The sequence below is a fragment of the Anopheles maculipalpis genome, chromosome 2RL (genome assembly GCF_943734695.1).
Source record: "Anopheles maculipalpis chromosome 2RL, idAnoMacuDA_375_x, whole genome shotgun sequence".
Lineage (NCBI taxonomy): Eukaryota > Metazoa > Arthropoda > Insecta > Diptera > Culicidae > Anopheles > Anopheles maculipalpis.
In genome coordinates, this window is record NC_064871.1 from 38,577,394 (window position 1) to 38,594,708 (window position 17,315).

At 44.0% G+C, this 17,315-nt stretch overlaps 4 protein-coding genes across 4 annotated transcripts in view; 3 read left to right on the plus strand and 1 right to left on the minus strand.

The window, feature by feature from the left end:
• The window catches only part of LOC126557843 (fizzy-related protein homolog), a 444,135-nt gene that overhangs the window by 369,707 nt on the left and 57,113 nt on the right, over positions 1-17,315 (plus strand). The window lies entirely within an intron of this gene.
• LOC126557770 (transmembrane protein 104 homolog) overlaps positions 1-17,315 on the plus strand; it is a 333,753-nt gene that overhangs the window by 226,569 nt on the left and 89,869 nt on the right. The gene's annotated exons all lie outside the window — the stretch shown is intronic.
• The window catches only part of LOC126559566 (protein kish), a 416,586-nt gene that overhangs the window by 96,974 nt on the left and 302,297 nt on the right, over positions 1-17,315 (plus strand). The gene's annotated exons all lie outside the window — the stretch shown is intronic.
• On the minus strand, positions 3,410-7,164 carry LOC126556787 (isoleucine--tRNA ligase, cytoplasmic). Its single transcript, XM_050212274.1, has 2 exons — positions 7,001-7,164; positions 3,410-6,933 (listed from the first exon to the last, which is right to left on the minus strand). The coding sequence occupies exons 1-2, from the start codon at positions 7,138-7,140 to the stop codon at positions 3,414-3,416; spliced, it is 3,660 nt and encodes a 1,219-aa protein (XP_050068231.1). The 5' UTR covers positions 7,141-7,164; the 3' UTR covers positions 3,410-3,413.

Consider the following 17,315-nt stretch of genomic DNA (forward strand, 5'->3'; position numbering starts at 1 on the left):
GTGTTGATCGATATTGTTTACCAGTGGCTTACGAACATCATCAATTCCTATTCAGCGCGCTCTAGTTAACCGCATCGCCGGGAAAGTTGTACACGATTCAGGCCGAAAAATGCCCCTCTTGTGCGACATTGACTCGGTTCGGTTGAGATTAATTGAACGATCTGTTTATTTTATTGATACGCAATCGGTCAACCGGTCAGTGATAGGTTACTGCAATCCTGTTGACCCACACAACAAGTCACATACACACGACGCTAAACGCATGTCCTGATTTGGCGGATGTGTTGGTACAAATTGTGTTTAAATTAAATTCTACTTCTACACCACATCCCTATCTCCCTTTTACCTTCGGATGCACTTAAGCCACTTGACTTTTCACCGGAAACCACAGGTTTTGTGGCCCATATTGTAATACGGGGTGCAGAGTGCAACATATTTGCTCCGAGTTAGTGTAAACGTGCGTGTGTGTGTGTGTGTGTGTGTGTGTGTGTGTGTGTGTGTGTGTGTGTGTGTGTGTGCAGCAGTTCTGTGCTGACCAGTTTGCATCATTAGCGAAGGGGATTATCGCGTTCCGACAAGGTCATGGGATAAAATGTTGTCAGCGTATTTTCATCGTAACGTTCCGCGCGCAACCTATCAGACAGACGGAAAGCGTGACGTTGATGGCGAAAAAAAAAAGGAAATGACCTACAGGAAGTGAAACTCAACACTCATCATAACCTGCGACACGACCGAAACGGTTAACTGCATGCATTTATTGCAACGGACGGCATATTTATTTCATCTGCACCATCAAACGTTACGATCGCGGCGAGCCGTTTCTGCACAGAATAGTGTCCAGTCAACTCGTATGATTAATTAAGGCCGTATGTAAAGTATCAATATCTCCTACCCATTTACAAGCAGCATCAAGCATGGATGGAATAGCAAATGGTTGGCAGGCCAAAAATTGGGTCATATTATTTTGTGCAGAGCCGATAATGAACCAGGTTTGTCCATTATTACTGTACAAGGATGTAAACAAATTGAATATACGCTCATCAGTAGCCGATGACAGCAGCAGATTATACAGGGCTAGAATTGTGGAAAGAAGTATCATCATGCGGGGTGGTTTTTATTTAACGTTTGTAATCGGATATACATGAGACTCGGCGTTATTCGGTTTCCGTTACTATTCTCAATTAATTAAGTATCGCCTTAACGGCAGCCCTCTCTCTCCCTTCTTTCCTCTTTTGTTGTAAATGACGTGAGCGCTAAATTGATGTATTTATCACATTGTAGCATAGTTTAATAAGCCAGTTCGACTCAGTTTTTCCACGCACCCAATCGCATCGCCAATATCTAAGAGAGATTCGTTAACATTGCCAAATATGCATCATGTGATAGAGGCGTATGAACCTATTGGCGTGATAGGCAGCTGCCAGGGGGATCTCGCCAGCTAGAGGACCTTTGTAGTCTAAAAATGTTTAATACCTAGTTAGTTGCCTCGTAACAGGCCCCCGGTGGAACGATGAAGAACTACAGGATGTCTATAACTTGTCTATAGCTAGAACTTAAAGATCATTCTTGAATTCGGCGCTCATCTGATAGTGCTTGAACTGTACAACTAAGCAATTTGAATTTGAAAATTTGAGGCACAATACCAGTTACCTCTTCGCATGGATTCTTTCTTGTTACTACCAGTCGCTCCAGTAAGAAATTAGTTCAGAACGGAGCAAATTTTAATGCACCAAGTAAGTAGCAGTAGTAGCAGAGAATAATAAAATATATATTTTCAACATTTTTGTATAAGTATACTCACACACACCTTAACAATATTTTTGGTACATTCGAATTTCTTCCATATAACATAACGATACGGACTCCAGCGCAACATATTCAGAACGGTAATGTTTTTCTAAAATAGTCTAAAAGTACAGATAACTTAAGTCTACCTTTGTAAAAATCAAACATATTTTTGAATGATTATTATTTAACGTCTTTGGCTCCTCGCAAAACAATTTTTACAGTCAAGATAGGATTTGTTTCTTATTTTGAACAATGATCAACTAGAACAGTACAAAGAAAATTAGCTAAAAATCCGATTCACATGACTTCACATGGGTAGCAAAAGTCGGATACATACGGAACTTAGATTCGATGTGTTAGAGGCTCCTAATTTCCTCTTCGCTTAGGGCCTACGTCCTCGTACCACATCCCTACATTTTCTTGATTCGCTGCATACAACGGATTTTCGATATTTTAATGTTGTTAGGCTAGAATGGGTTAAATATGTGTTTTGCAAACTACTAGGAACATTTTTTCTGAAATAAATTAAATGAAATATTTAAGTAGAGTTCCGTGATTAACCAGTGGAGGAATAAGAAGCCCGCAGGCCTTAAGAGGGATGAAAGTTGGGCGCCCCTATCTCATCGAATCTGCTGTGCGGGAGTTACATAAAATTATCATATGATTAGCGTTTGTAGTGGCAATAACTAATTGATGTTGAGCAAGGTGCACCTTCGCTGTGTCCAAGTCCATTGGATTAGCAGCAAACAGAACAAAACCTGCTTTTGATTCATATTTAAATCATCATATCAATCATCAATCGTGAATAAAATGTATCATTCTAATGTAACTCGTTTGTCAATGCAAATTGGTTTACCACTCGCTCGCGAAGCTTTTTGCTACATCCCGCAATATCACCTTTTAGTCTCAGCATTTTTATTAAACGAATTTTAAATTGAACTTTGCTGTCCATTGGAACAGTTTCATAGCTGCACCGAATGGTATTCAAACAGTATATGCATTCCAGCATCCATTCATTCATTCTTGCCTAGAGCGATGTGTAGTGGAGTGGAAATTCCTTTGCACGCAATGCCACACAGTAATTGCATTATCTCGCACAGATCAGCCGCCACCCCAACCACCTTACTTGACATGCAATTAATCTGCAAGCCCGCATCAATTCCAACCATGCGTAGCACGTTTGCTACTATCTCACGCTAATGACGCGATGATTGATTCTCATTAGTACCGGGCGGTGATTAAGCTAATCACTTGCCTCAACCCTTATCGGGCGCATCCTATCACTCTATCTGACCGATCGTTTCAGAGATCAGAGGTGGCACATTCACATCAGTTTTTATTTTACCAACTTACCATTTTTACATCCCTAACAAACGTGGGTCAACCATTTCGAATATGCAAAACAGAGTAACACGTCCAACTAGCGTTGCATTAGGGTCGGGTGGTATTTCTTTATTAATATAATTCATTCTTCAGTTCATATTAAGCATTTTCATTTCAATTCAGAGCAGATGGGAAAGAAACGTCTAAACACATAGTTCCTACTTTATTTGCGTAACAAAATGTCATTGCAATCCAAGTCCAAAAATTCCAATAGGCAATGCGAAATTCGGAGCCACCATCACTTAAAGTGCTGGCACGGATAGTTTCACACCAACCGGATTCTCTTCGAACACGGTCGTTTTACGTCCGTCTGTCGTTTGTACGTTTCGAAAGGCGACGTAGGGCATACGGGACGGTGACCACCCTGTCGCTGGTAAACTTTCCCCTAGCGTCACGTACAGTGTCTGCTGATGAAGTACCTTCGGATCATAAGTGTCTTGCTCTAGCCGTCGACCATCGGATCCAGCGAGCACATTAAAAGCCATATCCTTCAGCCCAAAAAGCGTTTCCACCTCTTGGCGCAACTGATCATATGTTAATGGTTTGCCAGTTGCTCGACCCGTTAGCAGCAGTGAAGCTTTTCGGGACGGCGTGGAAGTGGCGTGCTGGTAACGGGGAACAAGTGTCTCGTCTAGCTGTAAGTTCACCCAAGGAACGGCCGGGATTTCACGATCCTGTGGCGAACAGATGGTAATGGTAAGCGTGATTCCCTTGAGCTCTTGCGACTCTTCAATCAGCACCGGCTTCGAGGCAGCATCGGGTCCGTACGGCACGAACGGAGACTTTACCGTTCCGACGATGAAATTACGATGACTTTCAGCAACAGTGCGCACCTCACTGTCACCACCGCTTACGGTGTAGTAGATCAGTACCGGATCGGTCGGGATAAGCTTAGCCTTCTTTTTTAGCTTCTGAATGCGGTTGATTATTTCGCGGGCCGTACCCTCGCGCATCAGCTCCTCGTTCGGGGTCATATCGAGCAGGACGAGCACATCATTATCACTGTGCGCTTCGAAAGATTCGTTACCGCCGCTAAACTGATAGATAAGTCGGATCTCCTCAAGCTCTACCCGATGGCCAGCGATTTCGAAGTGGCCTTGAGCCAGCTGACGCGTAATTTCCGCATCGGACAGCTGCTTGATCGCACCGAGCACCTGTTTGAAGTCGTTCTTTAGCCGCACACCGAGCGTCTTGTGATCGGCTTCGGCTCGCATCGTAACACCGTACCGTTGCCGCTCGGAGCTTAGTGTAATGCGGCGCACGTTCAGCTCATCCAGTATGAACGCTTCCAGCGAACGGATGTCGGCCAAATACTGCTCACTCTGGTGCACCACGATCACCTCCGTCAGTGGGTACTTGATCGGCATCGTGCGTCGATCGCGCATCACCCGTCCCAATTCAACGACCGCCTGCATCCGGGCAACGGCACGTTCGATTGGCACGTTGATGTACCGCCCGTTCGAGGACGGCATCATCTGATAGTGGACACTACCATCCATCGGTTCGCTCGAAAGCAACCGCAACCGCTGATACATAAACTCGGTCAGATACGGAGTGAAGGGCGCCATCATCTTAACCATCGCCAACAGAACGTCGTACAGCGTGTCCAGCGCGTGGTAACAATCGTCCACACCGTACTCGCCCTTGATACGCTTGCGGTTCATGCGCACGTACCAATTCGTAAGTTGGTCGATAAACTTGGTCAGCCGTGGCACAACCGTGTACAATCGGTACGCCTTCATCTCTTCCGTGACGAACTTAAGCAGCGATTCCTTGAACGAGATTATCCACACGTCCATCACGTTGGTGGAGCGTTTCTCGGCGTGCCGGGCCGCATCGTACCTGTACCGTACACCTTCCTCCTTTTGGAAACGATCCACGTTCTGAAACAGGAATCGGAACGCATTGAACCATGGTAGGAACACGTCCTTGATGATGTCCCGTACGCCCTCCTCCTTGAACCGAAGGTTCTCTGCACGCACAACGGGCGAATTGATCAGATACAGACGCAGCGCATCCGCACCATACTTGTTGACCACTTCCATCGGATCCGGATAATTCTTCTTGCGCTTGGACATCTTCTGCCCATCGGCCGCTAGTACCAGCCCGGTAACGTTCAGATTCTTAAACGGTGCCTTGTTGAACAGTGCGGTAGAGATAACGAGCAGCGTGTAGAACCAACCGCGCGTCTGATCGATACCTTCCGCAATAAAGTCGGCCGGGAAGTTGTTCATAAATTCGGCCGGATTATCGAACGGATAATGGCTTTGGGCGAAAGGCATAGATCCCGATTCAAACCAACAGTCAAATACCTCCGGTACACGGCGCAACGGTGGATTTCCCGGAACAGCCGATGGGATTTCAATATGGTCAATGCTTTCCCGATGCAGATCGGTCACACGAACTCCCGAGTAGCGTTCCAGCTCATCGATACTGCCAACGCACACGATCTCCTTACCATCTGGCGAAATCCACAGCGGGATCGGTGTGCCCCAGTATCGGTTACGGCTGATGGCCCAATCACGCGCATCGCGCAGCCAATTGCCAAAACGCTTTTCCTTCACGTACTCCGGCACCCAGTAGGTTTGGGAGCTACAGTTTAACAGCTGTTTGTTCATGTGCTCCACCCTCACGAACCACGATGGAACGGCCTTATAGATGAGCGGTGTATCCGAGCGCCAGCAGAAGGGATAGTTGTGCTTAACCTGCGATGCCAGCACAAGACGGCCACGCTCCTTCAGCAGCTTGATTATCGCTTTATCCGCATCCTTCACATACAGGCCAGCGAAATCGGCCACAGGCTCGACGAATTTACCGCTCGCATCAACCGGACAGACGATCTCTTGATCGCGCTTGATCACTCCGTTCGCCAAACACACGCGGTAATCGTCCTCACCGAAATAAGGCGCCTGATGGACCACTCCCGTACCAGATTCCTCCGTTACGTACGTATCCGTAAGCACGCGGAATCCGACACTCTCGTACTTCCGGAAATAATCAAACAGCGGCTCATACTGTAAACCAGCAAGCTTCGATCCGGGGAAGCTTTCGAGAACCGTGTAATTCTCCGGCCCCTTCAACAGCGACTCTATACGACACTCCATCATAACGTATACCTTGCCCGTCTTCGTCTCGCGAACCTTCGCATACACCAGCTCTGGATGTACGCAGCAGGCCAGATTAGAGGGCAACGTCCACGGGGTGGTCGTCCAACCGACTAGTGCCGCACCATCCTTATCACCGACCAGCGGGAACGAGACAAACACTGCCGGATCCGTTACCTCCTTGTAGTTTTGACCCGATTCAAAGTTAGACAGGGCCGTCGTACAGGCAGTCGAGTATGGCATCACCTTCACACCCTGGTACACAAACCCTTTCGCGTACAGCTGCTTAAACACCCACCAGATGGACTCCATGTACCACGGGTAGAGCGTTTTGTAATCGTTCTTGAAATCAATCCACCTTCCCATCCGACCGACGATTTGCTCCCACTCGTTCGCGTACCGCATCACAATCTTCCGACACTCGTTGTTGTACGCCTTGATGCCCATCCGTGCCACGTCGTCCGGTCCACGAATGTTCAGCGTCTTGTCAATCTCGTACTCCACCGGCAGCCCGTGACAATCCCAACCGAACCGACGTTCCACGTGGTATCCCTGCTGGTGTGCATAGCGTGTCACTATATCCTTCACTGTACCGGCCAGAATGTGCCCGTAATGCGGAAGACCCGTAGCAAACGGTGGTCCATCGTAGAACGTGTATCTGGCAGAGGGAAATACCACTATGTTAGATAATTATATCACACCACATTCCGCACAAACAACTTTACCTCGGTTTACCCTTCGATTGCTTCAGACAGTTCTCAAAAACCTTTTCATTCTGCCAGTACGCAAGCACTTTTTCCTCTTCCGCCGGAAAATTTATCGACTCCGGCAGTCGCGTCATCTCGTCGGTGGTAATGTTGTTCATTGTTGCAATGTAGAGCAATAAATGGCAAAAGTATCACAACAATGTGCTCTCGAGCTTGGGCGTAGCTGCTGGAAATCGATGAGTTTGCAACTACCCGACGGATATGCTGCACTTGCACAATTGCACTACGGCTGCCAACACACCGTGCTCGGATTTCGTCAGCCTGTCTTTTCTTAGCACAAGGGAGGTTTTAATTGCACGCGCATTGGAGTTTCCCGTGGATAACCTACAAAGTTGCGGATGACGTTTTGCGCAAAATACCCGGCATCAATGCTAAGGTTGGGTTACACGAACACTATCAGTAAAATTATAGAAATATAAAGTTAATTATTCATGCGTGCATGAGCAAGGGCTTAATTTTTTAAAAAATAACCGTTATGATTTACAAATTGAAGGTACTTGTAAAGCATTTTCAAAATATGGTGCATTTCTTTTCGTTACTATTTGCACATCACATAGATGTTGATACATCGTCTCACCTCTGCTTCATGCTGCAATCCGACAGCGTAGCGTTCTGTTTAAATTGCAGTGCTCTAAAACTTGAGTTCGAGTTGTACTCGACGGAAAGCGGATTTCTTCATACTTTACAAGTATTTTCAAAGCGTTCCAAATTGGATTGGTTTGAAACGTGCTGAAAGCTGCTTTGTTTACATTTTTCAAACGTTTGTAAAATTACAGGGTTCGTTTTTGCAGTGCATTGGAAAAGCTTATGCTGGTATGTCCTTGGTGAGCATAGCTGATAAATTTTTTTTCCTTTCATTCACATGAAACAAACATTTACTTGAAACGTAGCAAGATCATCTCTTCGCTTAGACCACCTTCGCCTCTGAGGCCATATCATGAAACAACGTATTTATCAAACAGTTATTCATCCAACACTAATTTGAGCTTGGAAACAAGGGAACAGAGGACTATAAATAACACAAACTGAGTTGTTATTTATAGTCCCCTGAAATGGTTTAATTTAATCTTAGTTGAGTTGCCGGGAAAGGTAACTGTCTGAATGGGATTTGTCACCGGTCCTTTTTGTTGGAGTGAAAATGAACGGACACTACCCTACGGGAGTGTCCGGATGGGATTTGAACCCCGGTACCGTAGTGTGCCCACCAGCGCTATTGTCGGCCTACCCTGCACTATTTCAAAACATGTAGATGCGATCCTTGTATGTTCCTGTCTAGCTATTGATCTGCGTGGACGACGTGTTAACAGCCAGTACGAATGAGAGTGAAATCATAAAAGTAGAGAAAGAGCTGCAGAAAAATGTTGTACAAACATCGCTAAGAGATGAAGTATTTCCGAGAAGAAGTAGAGAATACAAGGAATAAAAAGTATAGAAGATAGTATAGAATGCTTCTTTACAAATAACGCTGCGTAGACAATGAAATATTAGATTTTTTAAAATTTCCCATACATATATTTAGCAGCCTTGAAGGCTTCTCGCATTCTTCATATGACTAGTTTGTTCCCTGCAAGAGATCATGCGAGCAAAGGGAAAAGAATCGAGCGGAAGCTTGATTAAGGATTACGATAGGCTCCACCACTAACCACTCCAAACTGTATCCGCTTACGATGGTAAGCGATTAATTCACCTAAGCACAACCGAAACCATTAAAGAATATATTTACTGCGCTCCGAGGAAAACCACAAACATTTCCTTTCCTGAAAGGTTGCCAAAACTAGTAACATAAAGAAACGCATTCCATCGCCCGCCTACGCTGCATGATGTATAAGCTCCACCAAAACTAGCAGAAGCACATCAAGATTCGAAGCATAAGCAACAAACCTGCCATGAAGGTGATGAAGGTATCATGCTCTCAACGAATACGTGGCCTCTACCCAAACCCATCGACAAATCCCTCAATTCAAACACGCGCTAATAGCTACCCACATTCAATGATGTGGTTCGGGCTCCCGGACCGGCAATTTGCTTGGTGTGAGCGAATGCTATTGTACTATCCAGGCGGCTCCTGGGACCCGTACGGTATGACAAATCATATTAATGCTCTAACGATACCAGATGGCATACAAAGATTTTAATTTATTCCACTAGTTTCAAAGAATTGTAAACATGTAGCGGAAGAATGTAGCGCCTACGGGGAGACCAGCTCGTGACGCCACTACCTCATCGTTTCGATTAACTTACACCATACGGAGCTCCTACATGTTTACCGCCAGTCAGGATTTGCCTAGCCGGATTGCTTTCTCGCAACAGATGGGTAAGATCGACACCGCTATCAAGACGGCATCCTGTAAGCGTCGTACCATTTATTCTTGACTTAACAACAATTTTGGCAAAATGATTAATTAGTACACCGAACTATGGCCTCTCCTCGGGGGAACAATCCAGCGCCGAGGACGCTGTGTACTATTAGCCATTTTTGCGGTGCCATTTTGTCAGCGCGACAAACTATTGAGCAGCAAATAAGGATTTATGAGTCGTGGGGATTACCGGTGTACAGTGTTTTCTGCGCCGAAAAGGCTTTACTATACCGGGGAACTTATCATGAATATGATTATTAACCGTTAAGGGATTGTTACGCGTTTTGCATAAATGGTGTCTTTTCGACAGTCGACCAAAACGGCGACTCCATCGCCTTGCTATGATGAAATCATCTTTGAAACAAAGCCTTTCCGGTACTGTCAAATCGTTTGGCTTTGGGATCTCTATTGGATGTATGCACAATTTCTTGTGAATCCATTAACTCATCAATCAACATCATCATATGGATTCGACTGATTTAACTTTCAGCTCGTTGAAAAAGGGAAACCACTCAAACTCAAAAGGGAAACAAATTATGTAACATTTAATTGGATGTTTAATTCAAACGCTGATAAAAGATTATGCAAGCAGGGAAGCCATACTTTTTTTAATTTATCTTTTTTTCTAAAGTAAGATTGATTGTCTTTAAAGATGATAGGTCGTTTTGAAGCAATTGTGAGTAATGAAGATGTTTTGTAAAATTTTTCTAACATTCCTCATCGTGATGTTTTTATATCAATTTAGATAATTTTTTGGAAGTAGCGTTTCTGGGATATCACACTAGATTGATCGAATGTATGTAAGATTAAGTTCTTTTTCCATTAAATATTCGAACTTTAGATGTTTAAAATTCGTCACCACAACATTCTGTAAAAGGCTGAAAAGAGTAATTATTTTATCGACATCCCTCACTGCCTTGATCGTGACATATGGTATCGCGTTTTAAAAAATTATCATCGATTAATATTGTTTCCACGGCAAAACAATGCAATATTTTTTAAGGAGTAAACAAGCTTTGAACAAGACCAGACGGTGATAGTTATATACAGCCATTGAACTTAAATGTTGTGTCAGGTACCTTGGAGAGATCTTTGGCGATAAATTGAACTTATAGAGTACGCATCCGTAGTGTGATGGCCTACAGCTGCTCGGTCTTTGGCGCGTTTGGAGTCCACCCGGATAAAAAAACACAAAATTTGCACTACGTTCCTAGTGGACTCCAGCAGATTATAGTGGTCCCTGTGCGCTACTTGGTTTAGATACGTTACGGCAGCGTGCCTGTAACACGCAGAGATCCTTCGTAAAGGGCTTTTTGGACAATTGGATCGACTCACCGGCCCTACTCTCTACAGTTCGCTTCTACATCCCGCCCGCTCTTAGTTCTCTTAGGAGCTAGGAGACTATTAGACGTTGAAGAACGCTTCAGACCCGTCGTGAGGTTAATTTCGTGTCTGACTTCTATGAGCCCAACTCGACACGTGCCGCGTTTCTGAATTGTATTCGTTCCCTGAGTCCATGTACTCGTTAGCGTCTTTGTCTTAGTCAGCTTTTTGTATTTTGTATAAAATAAGATCGCTTTAGATGCTTTGATGCTTTGACAGGGCCTCAAGGACCGTTGAAATGATAAATAAATTAAATAAATTATTATAAGGGGGGGGGGGGGGGGGGGGGGGTTGTGAGAGAGTAACCTACTGGACATGTTGATAGTTGTATAGTCAATCCTCACTACGGCGGAGCGGTCGGGATAGGATTTAAACCCCGGTTCTGCTGTGTGACAATCGGCGCCGTTGTCGCAAGAGCACCGGATCGAACCACTTGTACATACTAATTTCATTTTACTTAACATATTGAGTACAATCGCTTTCTTAGTAATGCTAGTATTGGTACAAAGCTGAAAATTACTTTGTGATATTAACAATTGCTACATTTCAACACCTTAAGAGGAATAATCAACTACAGGAATCAATCTTTAATTCAGCATATTTACGATTACATTTACATTATTTATCAATTAGTTATCCTGAAACAGCCTGAGGAAACATCTCACCTCAAAAAACCTGTCGCGACGGTCGAAGCTGGGACTGTATCGTACCTTTATAGTTCTCTCTATAAAGGTATACGCCTCTGAGACATGGACCCTGTCCGAAACAAACAAAGCCCTCTTGTTTAAGGTTATATGTAAAGAAGTCTGCGAAATGTATGACGACCTCACCGTCGTACAGCGAATTAGGCTCGCCAGGCTCCGATGGGCTGGCCATGTTATATGCATGGCACCAGACGATCCAGCTCAGAAAGTCCTTCTAGGCCATCCACACGGACAGAGAAGGCGTGGTAGGCCCAGATTGAGGTAGGAGGATGGCGTGGAATCATCCGCCATCAAGGCCGGGATAACGAATTGGCGGACGACGGCGCGGGACCGTGAGTGGTTCCGGACTTTGCTGCGGCATAACGAATTGGTTTCATAGCTGACCATTTTTTAATTAAATTTTTTAAAACCCTGAAACATTTGACCGTCTTAAAGAAATAAAATATTCAATAAATCTTGAGCAAACAAGAGAAAATTTTTCAAGCTTTTAGCTATACACTGCTATTATATTTTTGCTACAGTAAACAAGCCGTTCAACAAAATCTTTCGGATTGCTTTCGAACTCGATCTTGAATTTTTATTTGTTGACATTTTTTTACGAATCAGAAATTAATATAACTGCAACGCAATAAAACAGATACATTTCTGCGAAGTAATCTATTTAACGATCTAGGTTTACAGCCCTGCATCACTTAGTGCCAAATGAATATTCAAATTAGACGCATATGCACGTACAGCAAAAAAATTATAAATCCAAAACTATAACAGTAAACCATGCCAAACTCCGCGCACTTTATGCCAACAAAACGAACGAAAGAACGATTTCATGACGGTTTACAGTATTTTAGCACCGCATCGTAGCGCACCAATTAAACCACATCAAGCACTGGGTAATGATGAGCCACTTACCACTGGCGGCAAAATGTGCAGCAATGTGCAGAAATACACGCGTACCACTCCAGTAACTAGTACAAATAGAAATAATCCTTTAGGGAAAAATGGCACACAAAAAAAAAACGCAACCACCCATTGATCAATCAAGCACCATCGCCGATTAGCGGGCGCGTCTCGTACTCGAGCACGTTGGCTCTGCAACTGCAAATGCGTATCACCATCATTCTCGTTCATTGATGCCGTACAGTGAGGAACAACTCGAAAACAGATCAAAACCTTCATTCAACAAAAAAAGCACCCCATCGAAATCAGAAACACGAACCTAGAAGGGGAGCAAACGGGATGGAAAAGTAAAAAAAAAGCACCTATTTTAATCCAAAGCACCGGCGCAAAGCACATAATAGAATGCTGATTATGTGACTCTAATGATTGGCACAATTCAAATGCAATTTCGCTCCACTTTTCGGTTCGGCATACACACTTGACGCGAAACACACGCACCATCGTATGTTTTTGTTTGATACGATTGCGCGACGAGCGTTAATAGTGAGTTTTTGTTGTTGTTTTGTTCATATTAATCTTCCACGTCACATTCCCCAATTTCGCCTCATGCATGCCGTTTAATGTGAGTTGCATTCTAATGAACGTGAAAATCGATGTGAGAGAGCAATTTAAATGGCCTGGACAAGCTCATAAATTCATATTTTTTTCCCCTACATTTCCAACAGGACATTTCAAGAAGCACGATTTCCTATACGGTTAAAATTTATTTTAACCGCTGTAGTATACAATTACAGTTCTTTGAGTTTTTTTTAAATGGTTTTATTATCTATATTTACGTTCCTCTTGAATATGAAATGCATTTTTTTTGTATTTCCCTGTTCATTTTTGTCTATTTGATGGTAAATTAAAAATTCAGTGCAATTAAACTCAAGAACCATGTAACTAAGTGAGAAAAAACAAAACTCATGAATGCTTTTAGATGGTTTTATTGGAAGTAAATTTATCGACGAATGCACGAAAAGGCAGATAAAAATCAAATACGCTTCGATTCTGAATTCCACGGATATAACAAATATGATGCTATTGCAAGTGTGTGCAGTTGCTATTGAGCTCAATCTTTGTGTCCAAGAACAAGCGTGACTCGTGTAGTTTTTATTGGTATGATTGTAATTATAATGACACAAAACATTATTTGCACTTCTTTTGCTTTTTCTTTTGGCTTACAAAACTTATATTAACACAACATAGTTAGACAGTTAGTGCTCATTACAGGGAAACGGATGGGATTCGAACCCTGTGCAAAAACCAGCTTCGCTGTCGTCTTATCATCCGAATTTTCTGGGGTGTAATAATTTGTGGTGTAGGGCGATAACGATGCTACACTGGGCAGCACCGAAATTCAAATCCTTTCCGGACTGTTCCTCCGTAGTGAGGATTGACTCTCTAACTAGGTGTTATAACCAAGTTTAGTAAGTCATTCCATGGCCGGTTTAACCTACAAGGACGTCAAGCCAACATGAAGAAGTGCAGTTGGTAGCAGTTGTTCCTGAAAAAGTGTTGGGCCCTATTATCCATTCCGCCATGGGTCTCAAAACACCTTGATGTGCCACTGAGATTAAGCAAAAAAAAATAAAAAGAAGTGTCAATCTATTAATGATACAACCGGTACGAATCCGAAACGATTGATCCAGTTTTCTGATGTGCGTGGTTGAGATCCAATGAAATTATTTAATTTGCTTACAACAAATTCTTATCTAGCACGATTGTTTGCTAATGATGTGAGACGCTGAGGACATTTTCTTCTTCTTCTTCTTGACCTGCACAGGATTGAGCACGTCGTGCCGACATGGCCAGGTCTCCAATCCAAGAGGAAATTCGGTCTGGGGCTGCAGTCCTCCATCCACGACTGCATCTGATCTCCGACCGGTTAGACTCCACCTGATCCAGCCAACGAACTCGCTGTGCTCCTCTATGCCTCGTGCCGAACGGGTCGCTGACGAGCACCTTCTTGGTGGGTGGTGAGTCCTGCATCCTCATCACGTGCCCCAGCCAACGTATCCTTCCGGCTTTGACTGCCGTCAGGATACTGTAAACAACGTCTAAGATAGTTCTTAGCACTCGCTGTACGAAAATGGCGAGTGCATTGGCGTCCTCCGTCAGCATAGTCCAAGACTCATACCCGTAGAGGACTACCGGACGTATTAAGGCGTGGTAAATCGTGCATTTCGGGTTTTTTCGCACTTTATAAACTGTATTCTATTAACTGTAAACTTAAAACTGTAATTCGCATTTTTAAACCTCTCGTCGTCTCGTCTTAAACTTGTATTTATGACTATACTGTATTTATTAACCGTATTTCGCAGGGCATTTTGTAAACTGTATTCTATCACCAACAAATGCTCACAGTTTCGCAATACGGCCTGGAAGGCCTGGTCTGACCACAACGCAGGGTCCTAACCACTAGACGATCACAGTCTGGTCGTCCTAAATTATGAGGAATAAATTTACTCACTGTTGCAAATAAAACACTCGTTTATTATAAGTCACTCCAATATTAGAAAATTATTTAATTACATTCGGTGAATGGATCAAATATTTATAAAATCAATGTTGCTTGAAAATGCCTGCAAGAACGACGTCATATTTTACAAAAATTTCGCAACCGAACGACGCACGAAAAAGTAAAAGTAAACATCTACCCCGTACGTGCGACGATCATAAAAACACTTCCACCGTTAACTGGCGCTGGTACGATGATTACAATGATAAGGTCCAGCACTAGCGTTACAATTTCCCTTCCAAAAGACATAACCAGAATGTGGCAAATGCAGCGAACTTGCATAGCGTTGAAAAATGCACCAAGAAATGCACCTCCCGTAACGATGCTTCCCTGAATTAAATTGCATAACCCTCGTTACGGTGTGAAGATATTTTAACATGTTTAATTTTTCATGCACACATACATACTGATGCACCATACATGCTGAATACGGAAAAGAATGGAAACCCAAATTTATACATTTCCTTTTCCGCATTTTCCTAACTAACTGTCATCAGAGTCACGTCGCTGTAAACAAATGCAACACCACCCCCTCTCGACAACAACCAAACCCGGGGAAAAGATTTTCCATTCGCTTCCTGTGTGTGTGTCAGTGTGAACTGGTATTGGTGGAGACAGAAATGGACATTACAGCACGGTGTCAGCGACAGTAGAGGCAACCGACAATCGTTCCCGCTACAGTATTCCGTCGGTAAACAACTAAACGCACATATTTGCATATCCGCTTCGTGGAAAGCTCGTACTTCCTGGACAAACATGTACAGAAAAGCGTCCAGCCAGCAGGGTAGCGAAACCGTACACGAACCGAAGATTGCCACTATTTATCTGAAGGATCTACTCTCTCACACTAAAGTACGTATACACTCACACACGCACACTAAAGGACAAACGCTTCCTTTACCTGCTAGCGAGCAAAGGACGCTCCTTCAACGATGGTAACAAACGATAGCTTAACAAAGGTACGATGCATAATGCAACATCGCATGCTGCACCTAAAAATGGCAGCGAAATGCGCGACAGAGAAAGATGGGATTTCGGTAAAAGTTTACCGAGCTGTTGCAGATAAACGTTTAATTTGACAGTGCACCGGGTTTGCGGTGTTGCGTCTTTGTGTGCATCTTTGAGGGCTTTCGGTGTTTCTTTGCCGGCGGTTTCTTTCACAATCGATTAAGGCTCGCTGCCTGCTGTGGGCTTTTTGTTTGTGAGTGTTGAACCATCGATCCTACGAATTTTGATTAAAATAATTACAGCACGCGAAAAGGGTTGGAACATAATGGGTGGGTTATATCGTACGTACGCACTATCGTGTGTTTAGTTTAGTTTAGGCGGTAATACTTCAGGTTCCCGAACTAATCAGGGTGTGTTTTGAAGGGAACCAGTGCCAAGTGTAAGCCCGTTTGGTCCCGATAGTCAGAGAAGAAACTACAACGAAGCCATTTCCTCTTTGATTCAAATGGACATTTGGCAACCATTTCTGCCATTACCGACATTGACCTATCACGAAAATTAAAAATAATAATCAATTGTAGAAAATTTGGATGATTAAACTAACACCTATTCTTTACTTACATACTTACTTATCAGGCGCTAAAACCGCTTTGCGGTCTTGACCTGTCGCAGCAGAATCCGGAACCGCTCACGGTCCCGCACCGTCGTCCGCCAATCCGTTATCCCGGCCTTAATGGCGGATGATTTCACGCCATCCTCCTACCTCAATCTGGGCCTATCACGCCTTCTCTGTCCGTGTGGACGGCCTAAAAGGACTGACTGCGCTCCGTCGTCCGGTGCCCTGTGTATAAAATGGCCATCCCATTGGAGCCTGGCGAGCCAAATTCGCTGTACGACGGTGGGGTCGTCATACAGTTCGTACAGCTCGTCGTTGTAGCTTCTCCTCCATTGTCCTTCCACAAATACGGGGCCAACGATCCGTCTGAACATCTTCCTCTCGAACGCGACTAAGAGGGCTTCGTCTGTTTTGGACAGGGTCCATGTCTCAGAGGCGTATGTGCGTACTGGGACTATAAAGGTACGATACAGTCCCAGCTTCCACCGTCGCGACAGGTTTCTTGAGGTAAGATGTTTCCTCAGGCTGTAGAATGACCAGCTGGCCGCCAGCTTCCTAGCGCGCCTACAGCCTCCTTCTTTATACTGTTTTCGGTGTTGACTTTTGACCCAAGATAGTTGAAGTTTTGAACGACTTCAAATTTGCGGTCACCTATCCGTACATCACCCCCACGTAGTTCTGGATTTTTTAGTAGGGCCGCTGATGTCGTTAATATGCAACCCGAGGTTTTTTTCAGTCATCTTCTCCAAGATTTGCCGCAACACCTAATCGGTTCTTTAAAATTCATCATCATATACAAGGAAAAAAA